Source organism: Zeus faber (assembly GCF_960531495.2).
Source record: "Zeus faber genome assembly, chromosome: 17".
NCBI classification, from domain to species: domain Eukaryota; kingdom Metazoa; phylum Chordata; class Actinopteri; order Zeiformes; family Zeidae; genus Zeus; species Zeus faber.
In genome coordinates this window covers 15,405,784-15,423,464 of record NC_137204.1, presented here as the reverse complement: position 1 = coordinate 15,423,464, position 17,681 = coordinate 15,405,784, and the positions used below count along the sequence as shown (strand labels likewise).

Genomic DNA, 17,681 nt, shown 5'->3' with positions numbered 1-17,681 from the left:
AATGAAAACTCATTTGAACAGTGTCTCTAGGAGGAGAAGGTTTACATTATTCGTGATTCGAGAGGTGTCGACTTGTAAGCTTGGAAGGATTCACTCTTTTCCTTAATGCACTCAATGTTGCGCTAAAGGTTCCAGATTTGTTTTTATTTTCATTTTTATTTTTTTTAATGGAAAACAGGTTCCCGTAAACGAGTTCAGCCTCTTACATTTTTAATTCTCCTCTCCTGAAGAAAGGTACTACAGCACACTATTTTTCCTTCCCCCATCTGCCTCAGATGCTCTGGCTTCCCGGTTGCGCCAGGACAAAAAAAAAAAATGCGCATTTGCGTCCTGACATTTTTTGAGGCCCGGGTTATAAATAGAGTCGTCTTCCATTTCTGCGCGAGTCTTTCTCGGGCCGCGGGCCGGGCCTCGCCCGACGGTGAATCACGACGCGAGCTCGCCCGCTTGCTCCCGGACCGCCTGGCTCTTGATGCGCTCGTTGTCCCGCGTCGCTGCCGCTCCACTGCCGGCACGGTCGCACCGTCACCTAATAATGAGGATGCTGCTGCCGTCATGGAGCCCGTTGAAGCGAAGCGATGGGTGGGAAGGGCCTTGTTGTCGTCGTCGTCAACGCCGCAGCAGAACAAAAAAGCCTTCTGAGACCTGAGTCCACGGCAGCGACGTCAAGGAGGCAACGCCGTCGGCACCGTAATTAATTGTGCCGCGTGTGCGATGCTGTGTTATCCATCGCAAGGTTGTAGGTAATCACGCTAAGTAGAGCGATGGAAGGGACAGAAAGACAGAAGGATTCAACCGATACAACAAGAAGATAAATGATGCATCGGGTTAAATATGGGGAATATGAAGATAAACTGACTGCGTCAGAGGAAGACGGCGGAGAAAATAGCAGGACGGCAAAATCATTTATGAAACCTTCGACTGCTCTAGGAGATGATGAAATGATACACAATGAAAAATGACACTCCCTGATATACATCACTGAGAATGAACACGGAATGAACCAGTTTACTCAGGGAAGACTTCTCAGGGAAAGTCTGCATCAACAGAGTTTTCACACACACACACACACACACACACACACACACACACACACACACACACACACACACACACACACACACACACACACACACACACACACATGTAAAAAGCACCCACAGCAAGAGTCCAACCTTGAAAATATGTATGTGTAATCTGTCACCTTTTAGGACGTGGGCCGCGCTGCTTAAAAACCCTCGGAATAATACCAACGACAACTCTCTGTCTCGATCACATAGACGGTGACAGGCTTTCTCAACGAAAGCCTTAGTTGATTAACTTCAACAGGGGAGATACTTGGCCCTGTATTGTATTGTTGTATTGTCGACGCAATGTGACACAATGTGCCGGTAAACAAAAAGAGGGCCGTGGCCTCACCGATCGACGCGAGGGGGAGGGGGCACATACACTGCATGGAATAAATGCAGATAAAACCCAGTAATATCAACATAGTTACAATATATGAGGTCATTTACAGTTTATCTTAGGTGTTTGTAATAAGAGCTGTGCAAATGGCATTGTTCATGGGAGAACATGGAGGGGAGTGTGCGTGTGTGTGTGTGTGTGTGTGTTGTAGGATTCAGGGGGGGGCACAGCTTGAAGTCGGGGTACAAGTGAGTGAGTAGAGTTCAGCGGGTAGCCAGGTTCAGGTAGGTAACAGCTTGGGGTTGGTAGTGGGAGCTCTGAGGCTCCTGTGGCGCCTCCCAGACAGCAGGGGGGACAACAGGCCGTGGTTGGGGCGGGTGGGATCTCTCTGCTGATCTCTCATCTCTGTTGTGTTTTTGATGTCTTCTATGGCTGGGAGCTGGCTACCGGAGATATGCCGAGTATTTTAGGAGATAGGCGGGCGCTCCTCAGCCTCCTCAGGAAGTGCAGGCTTTGTTGGGCCCTCTTCACAAGGAAGCGGGTACTAGATGTCCAGGAGAGGTCCACGCTGATGTGTACTCCAAGAAATCTTAAGCTGGGGACACCCTCCACTTCGTCCCCATTGATATGGGGGAGTGGCTGCAGCTTCTGGACCTCCTCAAGTCCACGATCAGCTCCTTCATCTCAGGCACATTGAGGACGACTGTTGGAGGGAAACCATGATGTGAGGTGCAGAATCTCATCCCTTTAGGCAGATTTGCCGCTGTTGGAGATTCGGCCTCCAACTGTGGCGTCGGCCGCAAACTTTTCCAATGAGTTTGAGTGGTGAAACTGGCAGGTGGTCGTGGGTAAGGAGGGAGTAGAGGAGGGGGCTCAGAACACAGCTTTGAGGGGCAACTGTTGCTGAGGGTCGGGATGGAAGACGTGAGGTTACCTTACCTAAGAGACTGAGGCCTGTTGGTCAGGAAGTCCAGCGTCCAGTTACAGAGGGAGGGGTTGAGTCAAAGGAACAGGAGTGTGGTGGTCAGCTTGGAGGGAATGATGGTGTTAAAGGCCGAGCTGTATTCTATGAACACCTTCCGGATGTGTGTTTCTGTGTTCCAGGTGGGTCACGGCAAACTGCAGGGCAGTGACAATGGCGTCCTCTGTAGGCCATACATACTCCATACTCCGCCCACATCAGTGGGTGGAGTATGTACGGTGTGTGGGTGGGTGTCCCTGATGTGGGCCAGGACCAGTCTCCCAAAGCACTTCACGGCAATGGGGGTGAGTGTTACGGGTCGGTAGTCATTCACACATGTGGGTGATGATTTCTTTGGGATGGGGATGATAGCGGCGGTCTTGAAGCATGCGGGGACTGTGGACTGGAACAGTGAGGTTAAATGAGTTAGTGAGTTAAATACTGCGTTGAGCATTCCCGAAGGACCGTCACGGTACGGTATGCCTTCCGGGCCGGCAGCCTTCCGCGTGCTCACACTGTGTCGTGATCCTCTGATCCTCAGCGATCGGTCAAAGCGAGCACCTAGTTTCCTGGGTGGGTAGGGTTTCTTTTTTTTTTTTGTTTGTTTTTTGAATGGCAGGGTCGGTATTGTCCTTCTCAAAAGGAGCGTAGAAAAGATTTGGCTCGCGTGGGAGGGAGGCATTGCGGACAGCGGAAGAGGTGTTGGAGCTCTTGTAATCCGTGAACAGACTGAATGCCTTGCTGCATGCGGCAGGAATCTCAGTCGTTGTGAAAGAGGCCCTCTATTTTTAGGGTGTAAATATGTTCAGCCGCTCCGATGGCGTTTTTGAGGTTAGTTCTGGCCGTGCTGTTGGGCCACGTCATGGGCTTCCAGCAACTGCTGGACCTCACTGGTCATCCAGGGTTTCTGGTTCAGAGAGGTGTGGATTGATTTCTTTGTTGTGACGGCCTGATGTCTATATGAGAGCCATGGGTAGCTGAATGTGCAAAAAGCCAACTGATATAACAAGAAATAAATTATACAAATACTACATAGTGAAATAAGACCAGTCCTTCACACCCATTCTGCTCTCTGTGTGACTGAGCAGCTAGATATTGTGTTGGAATAAAATCATCCACATCACTGACTTTTTGGAAGCGAGTTCCAGTTGCAGCCGTAGAACTACTCAAGTTTGTCTGGGAGTCATTGAAACTCCCCAAATGCAAGGAAAACAATTCAATCGGGAGCTTTATGGACGTCCTAACGAGAAGGAGCTTGTGTCACAGAAGCTTGTGTCACATCCCCAGAGACCTCCGGTTTTGTATATCAAATGAAAGTGCTTGCAACTGCCAAATTCCAGAGTAAGAACTCGAGAAGTCTTACTTCAACAGGAGGCTTAGTTGGCAGGACGCTCGCCTATAATTACCACAGTATTCGCTTTTAATAAGATTGATATTGCCTTTTGAGCTCGCGGGGCTTTTAGCGATTCCGCTGCGGAGACCCACCAGGTCCAGCTCCGACTACCTTGAGGTCACCTCTGTCTATGAATCCGCCCACCCCCGAGAGATAAACACGATATTTAATTAGGTGAAACTCAATGAATGGTCGCCGGCCTGCCATGGGGTGGCTAAAAATACAGGCAGCATTTCCCCTTAATCAGATTGATTAAAGTGTTCCCTGGTTGAAGCCCTCCCCCCCTGAGCCATCTGGCAGACGGGCCTTGAGTGTCACTGGGTTGCTGTCAACACAGCTCACCTAAGTCACGCTGCTCCGGCGTGACGTAGGTGAGAGCACCGCGGAGAGAATACACCCGTGCTCGTACCGATCACATCATCAGATTTCCGTGCAAAACGTAAGTGCCGGACGCGAGAACTGCTGGAATCTCTTGCGGAATGTCCAAGCATGTAATACCAGAGGCAACTAGCGGTGGAATCACAGCAACGGCGCGAGGAAGGGAGGCTGTTAGTGATGAGTTTTATTGAGTTTGACGCCGCGCTCGTCGCCGCGGCGCCATAGCGGGCTTGTACGCGAAACGTGACGGAGGGAATAACACGGCAGCACACGCGTCACCCCCTGCACGACTGCAACATGACGCAAAATTAGATCGACAAAGGTCAGCCGGAAGATTCTTAGAATCTTCTTAGAATGACTCATTAACATCACAGCCAAACCTCTAAAGCCCTTCTCTTATACATACATATCAATTAAATACCTTTTATATATACAGTACATAGAGTATACACAGTCTATCATATAATGACGGTTGCCGCGCACTCACATTATTCCCAGCGCTGGCATCGCCCGACTCCCCCGGGCGCCAGTCCCCCTCCTCAGCGGTGCGATGATCAATTCCATGACCGCTCGAGATCGTCACCATCAACCAGCGTCCCGCCCCATCGGGCAACAAGGAACAGGCTGCGTGGTCACACTGGACAGTAGGATGCAAACATTTCCGCCGCTCATAGTACTCGGAAGTGCACACTTGCAGTAACAGTACCGTTACCAATGCGTTCGCAAGCCAGCACTTTAATTGGCTTAAGGACTTAAAATAGGTGACGTGTAAACAAGCGTAAATGAGGCCGACTTTTAACTGATACCCTCAGAGGTCAGTAGATGAGGTCACTAACTTGATCCTCTTTAGTTTGGGCCATATTTGCACAAACCCTAATCGCGCCTATTCTCTTGTGCTAGTTATTGATCAAAATAGTTAATCAATTGTGCTAATTTTGGGATGCCCCCCCCCCCCCAAACTCCAACTCCAACTTCTGAACTTCCACGTATTTGCCGTTTATACTTCACTCGACAACCTGACTCATTTCATAATTTCCTGTCTTGATGAGGTAATGGGGCCTCGGGGAAGGGATCATGAAAGGAATGTCTTGTTGTGAGGACTGCAGCTTGCATGCTCCGCTCATCTCATGACTGTGTTGACCGGGAAGAGCACAGAATCCATTACCGAAGCCGAGGACGGGAGGGGGTATGAATTCTAGATTCATAAGCCGGTGAATGGGCGACGGCATGTGATCCAAAAGGTGAGAAACAAGGTCAAATGAAAACAGGCGTGCTTCGAAGCCCATTGACGTAAGGGCCTTTTATAAAATCCGCCGGTGGAAACAAGGGACAATCCGGCAAATTTATCAACAGACTGCAGCTGATTGTTGTGTGGGCTGCGGAGAAAAAAAAAAAAAGAAGAAAAAACAGAAAGCACAGAGAGAAACTGTGTCTCGTCTCGTCGGTTTTCCCACAGTCTTTTATGTATTTCGGGCTTGTTTTGTCTGGTTCTGGGCCCGCAGCTCCTCCGCTGCGGTAAGACTCGCCTTGAAAAAAAAAAAGCCGGGATGTGCGTAGAACTGCAGCCCGTGGCCCGAGGGCCTCGCTATCGCCGTCGGGGAGGGTGATGAGCGCATGACGGGCCCCGCAGCCAGCCTCTTGAAGCCACGCACGCCTTCCACAAAGTTCTTTCTGTTGCAAAACGCCGTGGTCTTATCACTGTTTTTTTGCAGCGGAGAGCAGCTGCAATTTATAGCGTTTTTTATTCTGTCCTTTGTGTCGTTTTAATTTGAATTTGGACTTGAAATGTTGCTGAAGCGATTTATTTCACTGCTTAATTATAAAAAACACTGAAAGTATGTTTTTGTAGATGGATGTCACTGCTACGCGATCGGCTCGACAATCAAAATGTTTTATCGCGAGAGGGTTTGCAGAACAAAAGCTTTTGTTTTTCTTAATAAAAGCACTGAGGCTCTTTCTTCCAAAAATGAATAAATGACACAGGATGATTTCTCACCCAGAAGTTATACAGCAGGGCAGAAATACTCATTTTTAATCGAAAAATTATAAGTTAAGTCTCCACTAGTAAAGCCCCTTTCTTGGAAACCAAAATCATGTGAATAACATTTTTAAGAGTAAACAGGCCAGAAAGTAGTCCTTATCTAGCCATTACATAAGTAATGGCTAAATAAGTCATGTCTTGTGAGAATAAGAATGTTAAATAATAACTGTGAGATAAATGCTTTTCATTCAACGCAATTTCACACAGTACGTAGAAACAAGCGACGTTCGCTCCCAGTGAGTGATATATAATGTCGATTATCACGGGGCATTCTGCAAACATTGACGAGGGCGATGAACCAAAAGATTAGTCCGTCTCATGAGCAACGCTCCATCATTGGAGCAGATGTTTCCGCCCGGGCCGCTGATGGCTGTAGATCTCGCTGCCGCTTCAGGGGGATTCCTTCAAAGGGGGCCGCATTTAGACTAACAGCGACTGCCAGCGCAGCTCCACCTATCTCTGACAGCATATTGAACAGGTTATAAAGCAAACTAGGCCGTAAGTTCCAACTTAGGAAGCCGGAAAGATCTCCGTCCAAATGGGCACCCCAGGGAGCCTGGTGCTGCCGTTTCAAAGTAATGGATGGCTGCCATAAAGTTGGTCGGTTTGCTGACAAAGTTAATTAATTCTGCTGTGTGTGTGTGTGTGTGTGTTTGTGTGTCCATGGTAGGTTGACTGTACTGTAGGCGGTTTCTCCAAACAAATAAATACAGGAGGTCCCCTTTCACACATACAGTATCATTCACATCCTGCCTTCAGCCTGAACAAACAAGCACTATTTTTTGGGTAACTCCATAACATCCATGTATGCACACCATTGAAGTGCTGGGATGAAAGCGATCAAACTATCAATGGACTTCTTCATCAACATTGAGCAAATAGAAAAGGGTTGTTTCGCCGTGTCCACATACGTCACATGAGTGTCACCCTGCACGTAAACATGAACTGTGAATAATCTGACCTTTTACAGTACAAACATCTCGGAAAAGGCCATTTGCGCAAACAGCGGAGCGCTATGTAATCCCAAACTTGCTGTTCCGAGGGCTTTTGTGTACACAGGCACGGGCCCTCACACTGTGAATCCACCTAGTTTTCTGTATCACTCTGCATCTTGGCCTCTTCTATCTCTCCTCCTTTTTTTTTTTTTTTTTTTTTTTTTTTTTAATAATCGCCCAAGCACAAAATTTGTACCTTGCCAGCCGACTGACATGCCATTAACTAACCGTAGACTCGACATCATTTGTGATATACAAACAAGGAACGACGGTGAAACTGATTGAGACAATTGCCCAAAGAGAGGCACAAGTACAGTAAGTGACATTAATGTATAAAGACTGTGTTGAGATGGAGAAAGCGGCATTAGTCATCCTAACTGCTGTGCTTTGGTAAGTGGTAATCATTCAAGATTGCTCGGTCGTCCATGATGATGGTTGTGGCAATAATACGTTAATGGCCATCATTGGCGAGGTTTCTTCGTGGAGAGAGAGGTAAATGGGCTACAGTGCTGAGGACTAGAGCACTTAATAGAACTGGAAGCTTTTTGCACATGGTGTGGACACAAGACACGCATCAGTGCAGTGTGGAAAATACGAAAGCTGTACAGTGTTGTCATATGAGGATACAACAGCCATATCACTGTGTGCACTAATATGGTTTGATTGCCCATTAAAGTGAACATTAAAATTTAGTATGGGCATTCCAGACAAAGCTTCATCAGGTAAAGTAAAAACACTAAAAAGAGACTCAGACATTTTAATGTCGAGCTAAACTTTGTTTCCCACATTTATGAACACCTAAAATTCACTTTTAAAAATGGTGGAAGGTTAAATTCGGATTTACTATACATGGAAATAGTACTACTAGTAATAATAATACTCTCTTGAACTCGATAGACAGACAGACAGACACTGACTGACTGACAGGCAGACAGACAGACAGACGGCGTCCATTTGAGTCATGTTAGGTACGTACAACATTTTGCTTTTTCATATTTTTTTCCATAATTTTTTTTTCCATAATCGGCAGATTTTGTATCTTACGACTTCTGCGAATCCCACAAAGTAAGGAGGAACACAACGCCACATCTTACGCGTGGTTAGATGCGAACAGAATGTCGTCATTTACAAAAAGGCCAAAGAGATCGAATATCAATCGAACAGCCCCGCCGGCCTCGAACAGGTAGGACGGTACACTACACATGCACACACACAGGCACACACGCAGTTTTTAACCTCTATCCACTACAGAGCAACTGACTCTACACCATGCACCACGCACCGAGGGAATGGACGTTCACAACCGCAACCTGCACATTTATAAGGCATTTTTCGAACATTGGCGTGTCGGTGATGCACAGCAGTTTGGCTACTTCCAGCGAAGTTTTGTCGGTTTTTCCACTTATTTCTGCTTGGTACGTGTTTCGATTTGGATGAACCTTCAACCTCGAGACATCTCCTGGTTGAACATCCCCGTCTGTCGTCTTGGTTGCTCGTCTCGCGGAGCAGCCCTATTGCGATCTACATAGCGCAACTCTCCAAACGCGAATGACCACCCGGAGACGGAAACCTGACTTAAATCACATCGGCTTATGATGTCACGAAGCTCCCCGCTCCACAAACTAATCAAGGAACGCCAGAATTCTTCAAACTCCCAGTGAATTTGCAACGTTTTTTCCGAGGACAAATGCAGATCGATGTGGATAGAACTCGCACCACAAGATGTCTGAAATGCCCCGGTTCCGACGAGACCTCAGCCGTGTCCGTGGTTACAGCGGTTGTTGTGTTCCACACACCTTTAGCCTGAAAATGCAGTCCTGGTGACACGCAGAATTACTACTAACACGAGTTACAATTTTCAGAGTCCCATGGAACGCCTCATACGACCGGCTCCAATGCCGCAAAATAAGAGAAAGAGATAAAATATCAAATGAAAAGCTGGGCGCTGTCAAGTTGTCTCGATCCAGCGCAGATACTGCCCGAAGCAACCGCTACAGTACAGACCGATGGATGTGACAAATAACCTCTTGAATCTTGGATCTTGGAGTCCACAACACAACCCCCCCCCCCCCCCCCCCCACGATACAAATGCCCCCCCCAGAGCCACAGTCTGCACATATATAACAAATTGGATGATGACGATGTCACAAAGCGCCTCGCTCCACAAACTCATCTTGCTCCCAACACCCAACCGGAGGTTGAAGAACGTTGGCGCATCGGCGATGCGCGAGCGTTCCGCAACTTCCGGTACATTTTTTTTTCAACGGTTTTTCACTCATTCCTGCTACAAATATAGATCGACGTGGATGTGGACCACAAGATGTCTGAGACGTGGGTTCAGTGGGTTGTCGTGCGCCAGACACTTTTAGCCCGAAAAACGCAGAGGAGAAAAGTAACAATGAGAACAATATTTTAGATCCCTTTTCTAAAAAATAAAGTATTTTTCAAATCAATCAAAAGCAAGGCTATAGCAACAACTTCTCAAATTAACAAAAAGTAAAACCGTGGAAAATCGTTTTTTTTCTTAAGTTTGGTTTAGTTTCAACCTTGCTTGTGAAAAGAACTCACGAATAAAGTTCATCATCATCATCATCATCATCATCATCATCATCATCATCATCATCATCACATAACATGACGTCACACTTTTGGCCAATCATCATCGTATTAACCAAACTAGCACCTCTACCACCACCACCACCACCACCACCACAGGTATTACTTCTGAGGACAAACAGGAGCTGTGAGCTCCGCCAGGCAGCACTTACATCCTCAGAGTCAGAGAGCAGGTGTTGTTGCAGCGAGCCCGCCTCCCTGATCAGCCTCCTCTTTGAACCGGCGCGGTCGGCCAAGTTGCCCATGACGTCGTACCGAGGACCCGGCGGGCGGACGCAGCGCAAACTGTTTTTCAAACGCCGCCGTCGAGACAAGCCTCTCTCCCGGCGCTTTACCTGCCGCGTGTTTGGCTGTACGGTGCTTCCCTAACCCGTCCGTTCTGTTTCTCTCTCTCTCTCTCTCTCTCTCTCTCTCTCTCTCTCTCTCTCTCTCTCTCTCTCTCTCTCTCTCTCTCTCTCTCTCTCTCTCTCTCTCTCTCTCTCTCTCTCTCTCTCTCTCCTTCGCTGACACTCTTTTACGCACTTATTTCTACAGGCGCCGGCACAGACGCGCGCGCACACACACACACACACACAGACACACACACACACAGACACACAGACACACACACACACACACACAGACACACAGACACACACACACACACACACACACACACACACACACACATCTACTCAGATCTGGGTTAGATTGTATCCTTTCCGAGCGACTGCTAAAATAGGATGACCTCCAGTGAAGAGAGGGGAGGACGGGCACATTTAGAGGAGGAGAGTGTGCGGTGACAATGTAGGGGTGGGGGGACGGACTTAAAAAAAGACAGAAACAAGGGAACTGAAAGTCGTATGTTATGGACATATTCCACGACCACGATTCCCAATACTACGTTTCCTATTGTTAGTTGTTTTGGGGGGGTTTTTTGGGGGGGGTAGAGCTGACTTCCACCCCTTCGCTTGAGTCGAATGCGGGCGCTTGCGTCCAGGACATCACGTCGCACCGCGTGGAAGACGGACGGCGGTCGAAAGTGACGTGGGGCTCGGCGGTGCCACGAGACAACTGAACTGAATGGGAGAACGCAGGGAGAGTCACAGGACCGATGCGAAGGACGAAAACAATATTAATAACTTTAGTCGCGTGTGGTGGATCCTTTGATGGTATAGTTCAATCAGCGTTATGTATTAGAACATGACTTTGACCCAGAGGGCAAATTACCCTGTGTGTTTGTGAGTGTGTGTGTGTGTGTGTGTGTGTGTGTGTCTGTGTGTGTGTGTCTGTGTGTGTGTGTGTGTGTGTGTGTGTGTGTGTGTGTGTGTGTGTGTGTGTGTCTCTGTGTGTCGAAAGATTCATTTAAATATAAAAATAAATATAAATTATGTAGTGACTTACAAGAGAAATACGAAAACGTGCATCTTTTCAAGTTCATTTGCACGTTGTATGTGTACACGTGTTTGTCTACGTCAAACAACGGGGTGTGCATTTACAAATTTATGAGAAAAAAAACACAATGCTGAGCATGTAGCTTGGATGTATTAAATATAGAGTGATTTTACGTGCAAAGAAAACGGGAAACGGGAATGCAACACCGGTTTGAAAAAGACCTTCCCGGCGGGGCTTAATCTAAATCAGGACGAAGCTCATCCAATTTTTCATTAATCCAGAATTGAAAAAAGCCTCTCTGAGATGTTGCTTAATGAATGATGAATTCGTTCGAGGCTAAAATTCCTAGAAGTTCTAGTCCCTAGTCTTAAGGTCATCCAGGACTTAGTCAGCTCCTTCTGTCTGGTCTCGGTGCTGGTCTTAGTCCAGATCAACCTGGTCCACCTGGAGGCCACGCCCATAATCCAAAGATAAAACCTGCTTCTGGCCAGGTTTCATTTAAGCCTTCACTTAGACCTAGATTAAGCTCTAATCTTCCCTCGGGAAATCAGATTTTTTAATCCAGGACTAAAGCGAGTCTGAGACTGTCTTATACCACGACTGAGAACGGCCATGTCATTTAGTCCAGACGAGAAGTGTGAGTCTAAGAAGAAAAAATGTAATGGAAAAAAATGGCAAGTTGTTCGTCTGTGTGTCTGTGTGTGTGTGTGTGTGTGTGTGTGTGTGTGTGTGTGTGTGTGTGTGTGTGTGTGTGTGTGTGTATGTGTGTGTTACAAGAGACGTGACATCATCCAGAAAGAGAAGCATGAAGTCGAAGGGGAAAGGTTAGTGTCGCCGTCCATTTCATTTCCTGGGCACGGCCCTTCATTGGGGAGAGCTCAGCGTTTTAATTACGACCCATATACATCTCTCTCTCTCTCTCTCTCTCTCTCTCTCTCTTTGCTCTTCTTCTTCCTCGCTCTCTCTCTCTCTCTCTCTCTCTCTACCTCTATTTCTCTCCCGTGCACCTTTTTCGGCTCTCGCAGTTACTGCCTGGCTTAAGAGATCAGGGGGCAAATGGCTCCATAAAACAAAAAAAAAACAAAAAAAAAAAACGTGTCAACACCTCGAGATGAACGAGCACTCAGCGCTCGCTCGGCCGCAAATCGATGTGAATATCAGCGAGAGGCAGAGGAGAGGAGGGAGGGCAACGAGCGGGGGAAAAAAGAGGAAAATACAAAAGGAAGCTTTGAATGATTAGCCTTATCTTTTGGGGTTTGCATTGACGGTAATGGTGAATAGTGATTGCTTTCAGGAGAGACCTGGGGTCAGGGTTAGGGGTCAGGCTCAATTGTGTCATTCTAATCTGTAATTTATTGTGCATAGAATCACGTTTGTTCATTCTGTATATTTATATTCTGTTTTGTATTATTTTGCTTTGTATTTTTCGGCAATTTTTGATTTGATTCGATTTTTTAATTGGGTCCATTTTTGTTCATTTCTTCAGGCTTTTTTCTTTAATGCGTCGTTTTTTAAATTGTCTGTGTGCGTGTGTGTTTGTGTGTGTGCCCATGTGTGTCACCCTTTACTGATGGGGAACTGCGAGATGGAGGAATGAGGGCAGAGCAGGGGCTGAAAAAATAACTGGAATGATGTCACACACTTCTGTGTGTGGCACTTCTTAACCACGCATACACACACACACGCACACACACACACACACACACACACAGAAGCAGACAATGTCCACTGTCAATTTAAATCGTCCTCCGACTCTCTCTATCTCGTTCGATCTCTCTGGCATTTTTAAAAGAAAAAAACCTCCATGGATCTCATAACGCCTTCTATTGTTTACCGCTATCGGCCCGATCAGCGAACCTGAGACACACAATACACACAAGAGCTGCACACAACTACACACCATCGCCTCTCATTATCCCGCCATCCCCCTCTCCCCCATCTTCGACTTATGTAAGGAATTCTATTTATATGTCTTTATTGAATGAACCGCACACATCGGAGATTTTTCTTTCTTTTTCTTCCCTTTCTACCCTGTGGGAGAGATACCCCCCCCCCTCTCTCCCTCTTCCCATCTGCAGTCCTATGTAAAAAAAAAAAAAAAAGTCCCTTTAAAAGATTCATAAGCTGCTAATGACGCTGCGAAACAACATTTCAAAAAGGGAAAAATAGCGCAACGAGGGAGGAAATCACCTCATGGAGAGTTATTCTGCCTGGAGATGAAGGGCCGCGGTGGGCCGGCGGCGGAACCAAAAACCAAAGCGTTTTGGCTTGTGAAAAGGTGACGAGACCAGAAGACGGGATGCGGACGGAGCTTCAACGCAAGGATTACAACCTTTTATTACAACCCTGACAACTGCCGCCGTAAAGAGCGTCCGAGTGCACAAAGCCCCCTTCCCCATCCGAACAAGGCTTCCAGTGAACTTCAGCCGACGGTTCCACGAGTCTATAAATATGAATCGGACGCCGATAAAAGCTCAAATTCAATCAGACGTGAAAAGGAAAGGCCGTGCCCCTCCGAAAGCGGCCCAGGATTTTCCCCGCTGCTCTGGGGCCTGGAAATCTTCAGACGTGAAAGTTTGAGGCGTCTTACATAAGGCCTCGCCTTACATAATCGTACGTGCCGCATGCCTACATTAAACAAAACAATAATCAGGAAAATGTGTGTTTAATTGGGCAAGGTCATATTGGATTGGTTAGAAAGGAAAGACTTCACAGGGACATGGTAGGAAGTGGTACTTCAGCTTTGGGATTTTGGTTAAAAATTCCGATATGCAATAATCAAAACAGCGACTTCTCGGCATGCCATTGTTTATATCAATAACTCAACAATTGACAACTGATTATCCGAGACAATAAAAAAAAGAATCGTCTTTGAGGTTATTATTTCATTGACCGAGTGAATATCATAAGGTTTTTGAAGTAAAGGAGTCTTTCCCAGCTTACCATCTCCCACCATAAACTGGAACATTACAAAACACAGCTTCTACCCCCGCACCACAAATGGAAGAGTTTTAAGAACCGTGTTTTTACTTTCCAAGATTTTTTTTTTTTCAATATTAACCCCCGCCCCTCCAGATAACGTACAGAAGTCGAGGAAAACCATGGTACTTCAGTAACAAACAGCTTTGCTTTATTCATTGCTAGACCTCTTGTTTCAACAACATTTTTATGATAAGATCCGTTAAAATATATATGTACAGTATATATATTTTTTGTTGTCCATTCTTCAGTCAAACAAACAAAACCTCTCATCCAATAACAAAACTTACAGCGCTGCAATGCATGCGGCTCGATGTAACAATAACCCAAGACGTAACACAATGGTGGTAATATAAGTATGATGACAAGATAAAAATAAAAATAAAAAATAAAAGTTGATTACAGTAGCACGGTGCTTCCCCCCAGCCACTTTAACTGGATTTTTCCATCAGCGGATCCCATCATAAAATTTGTTTCCGTAGTTGACAATCTTTATGAGCCTTAATCTCTATGATGTCATCAATTGCTCATGGATTTTATCTTCTATGCAGGGTATTTTTTGGAGACAGGTTTTTTCTGGGGGGGTTTTCATGAGGCACATGACTTCGTCACTGAACTCCAACTTAACCCTCGACTCGCCAGCCGTCCGCACCCTGGCGTGTAGAGCCTCCTTGTGCTTTTGCGATTGTTGGTTCAATATGATACGTTAGTATCTGATTTGTTCAGTGAAGCAAATTGCACACTCCATTGTGTGGTTGAGGTGAGTACATGAGCGATATTTATTTCCCAATAAATATTTTACATGCATGTTGATCCGTGACAGCTTTGTCAGCCCTTCCAGACTTCCAGACCCCGCACTGATTTCGATGTGAACGGTAATAATAAAACGTACACGTGAGGGCCAATGAAAACGATGGGGACAAAGAGAGCGACAGTGTCTCTGAGAGAGAGAGAGAGAGAGAGAGAAAGGAGAGAGAATTTTCATTAAAGCTTTCTGCTCGCCCTTGTGTCTGGCATCTAATGTGATTTCAACCGGAGACAATGGCCCCTCCGGCTCACACACACACACACACACACACACACACGCAATATAAACCCTACACATTAGACTTTTCTTCATCCTCACTAGCTCCCGATGTTTACGGCGCAGTGGGTAGTCAATAAACTTAATCGGCGCGCCAGATGTAGTGTTACCATACAAAGAAAAATAAAAAAACAGAAGAGCCTACTAACTAACGAAGTGACTGAATAACTAAAGGGCCGTGGAAAATATGAGATGTCACGCCGCACCGCTGAGGACGACGTGAAGCCGCGCTGATGTAGCTCCACGGGGCCGTCCACCAATGCGGCGGCACGCATACCTTCAATTTGGAAGCTAAATACGGCGTACAGGTCAGCGAGTTCATGAAGTGCCCGTCGTCTTTTTAAGCTCGGATCTGGGTGAGTTGTGCTCACAGCGTCTCTCGCAGGCCCTACACTGTATTGCAGCAGCGCGGAGGCGCTCCACCCGGTTCCCCCCGCTCATGCTGGCCCTCCGACAGCCACAGAGCATAACGGCTACGTTGGGGGCGTGGCAGAGTTTGTGAGCTGCGTTTCATGATTCTACACACGTACATTTGAGTTAGTTTGTAAACAAGAGAGCAAACATTCTTGGGTTAGGCATATTATTCTGAGAGAACTTAAACAGTATAAACATATGAGCGCATATATGGATAGAGGCTTATAAGCAAGCATATATGGATATGCATATAAGCATATGTGCATAAGCATATAAGCATATAAGCATATGTGCATATATAAGCATATAAGCATAAACACATAAGCGTAAGCATATATGCATATAAGCATACAAGCATAGGTGCATATAAGCATAAACATATAAGCATATATGCATATAAGCGCATATATGCATATAAGCGTATGTGCATATATAAGCATATAACCATATAAGTATATGTGCATATATAAGTATATATGCATATAAGCATATGTGCATATATAAGCATATAACCATATAAGTATATGTGCATATATAAGTATATATGCATATAAGCATATGTGCATATAAGCGCATATATGCATATAAGCGCATATAAGCAAATATGCATATATGCATTAAACTTATATAAGCATATATGCATAGCATAAGCATATAAGCACATATATGCATATAAGCACATAAGCATATAAGCACATATTCATATAAGCAAATATGCCTATAAGCATATAAGCATAGAAGCATATAGATATATGCATACTTTATATGCATATATGTAGAAGTATAGAAGCGTATATAGTGCCTCTCAAACAAGCATGGGTCTACATTTTTTATCTTCTCAGCATCATCATCTTAAATAAATTCTGAATTCATAATTCATTGTTGGATGCATTACGTTGCGTGTGCACGCAATCGCATAAATAAATACATGTATAAAAAGATCCTTCCTCTTACCTCTGTCATGTGAATTAGGTAGAATCTCAGCTTCTCCGCGTGATCTAGGAAGAGAGACAAAAGATTACACTTTATTTAACGTGCATAATCCAATCGGATACACTTGGGAGTGTATCTCCCAAGCTTATAACGGGGAATCTGATAATTTATTTTTTAATTGTTTTAATTTCATGCAATATTGCTTCCATCCAGAGAATGACTCAGTGACACAGTGCAAACAGTAACTTCCGATGTAATCGCACAATAATCACAGATATGTATAATCAACAGTAGTATCATGTTGCCCCTGAGCAAACCTGATGTGATTTGCTTTGAATTACCTCGGGAATTCCGTCCGCTAACGTGTAGGAAAATGTCAGGGTAATTGATCTTTTTCTTGATGATGATGATTGAAAGAAATGACAGCAGTGCACTCTTAATACATCCCGCAGGGATGCATGTATGCTTCACTACAGTCCCTCGCTGAGAGTATTAGTATAGGAGTAGTATTTTCAAGACTCTTCGTACCGTGCCTCTTATTATTATTTTAGATATGAAATCATACCTTAGATATTTAAACGGCCTCTTTCTTTCTTTCTTTCTTAATTATCCCCATTATGGTGATTGCTCTGAACATTCAGCAGTACTGTATATAGATTTAACATTATAACATTATAACTTAACATTATAACTGGCTTGTTTTTGGGTTTTTTTCCGTGTGTGTGTGTGTGTGTGTGTGTGTGTGTGTGCTGAATTAAGATTGAATTATCTCACACACGCACGCACGCACGGGCACACACACACACACACACACACACACACACACACACACGGAGGAAGGAAAAAAAGAAAAAAAACAAGCCAGCCAAGCATAAGCGGCAATCTCGTGCCATTCTAAGGGACGGAGCCGAGAAACCGTCCTGCCCTGAAATTACATTTAAAACGATTTCCCATCTTACAGGACAACATTCATCTCCCCTTCATTCTGTCCCTCTGTAATTGATTCCGTCCGTCTCTCTTCACCAGAGGAGAGGAGGAATGGTCACCGAGGGGGACCAGTAAGGAGGCCTCGGACGCTCATTGACAGTTATTGATAATGCAACACA

At 45.5% G+C, this 17,681-nt stretch overlaps 1 protein-coding gene across 2 annotated transcripts in view; it reads right to left on the bottom strand.

The window, feature by feature from the left end:
* Nucleotides 1-17,681, bottom strand: part of rgs3a (regulator of G protein signaling 3a) — a gene marked incomplete at its 5' end in the record, with an annotated part of 137,914 nt that overhangs the window by 64,280 nt on the left and 55,953 nt on the right. For both annotated transcript variants that reach the window (XM_080018317.1, XM_080018316.1), the window contains one exon: nucleotides 16,597-16,640. In XM_080018317.1, the coding sequence (XP_079874443.1) occupies nucleotides 16,597-16,640 (44 nt within the window). The remainder of the gene's footprint in view (nucleotides 1-16,596; nucleotides 16,641-17,681) is intronic.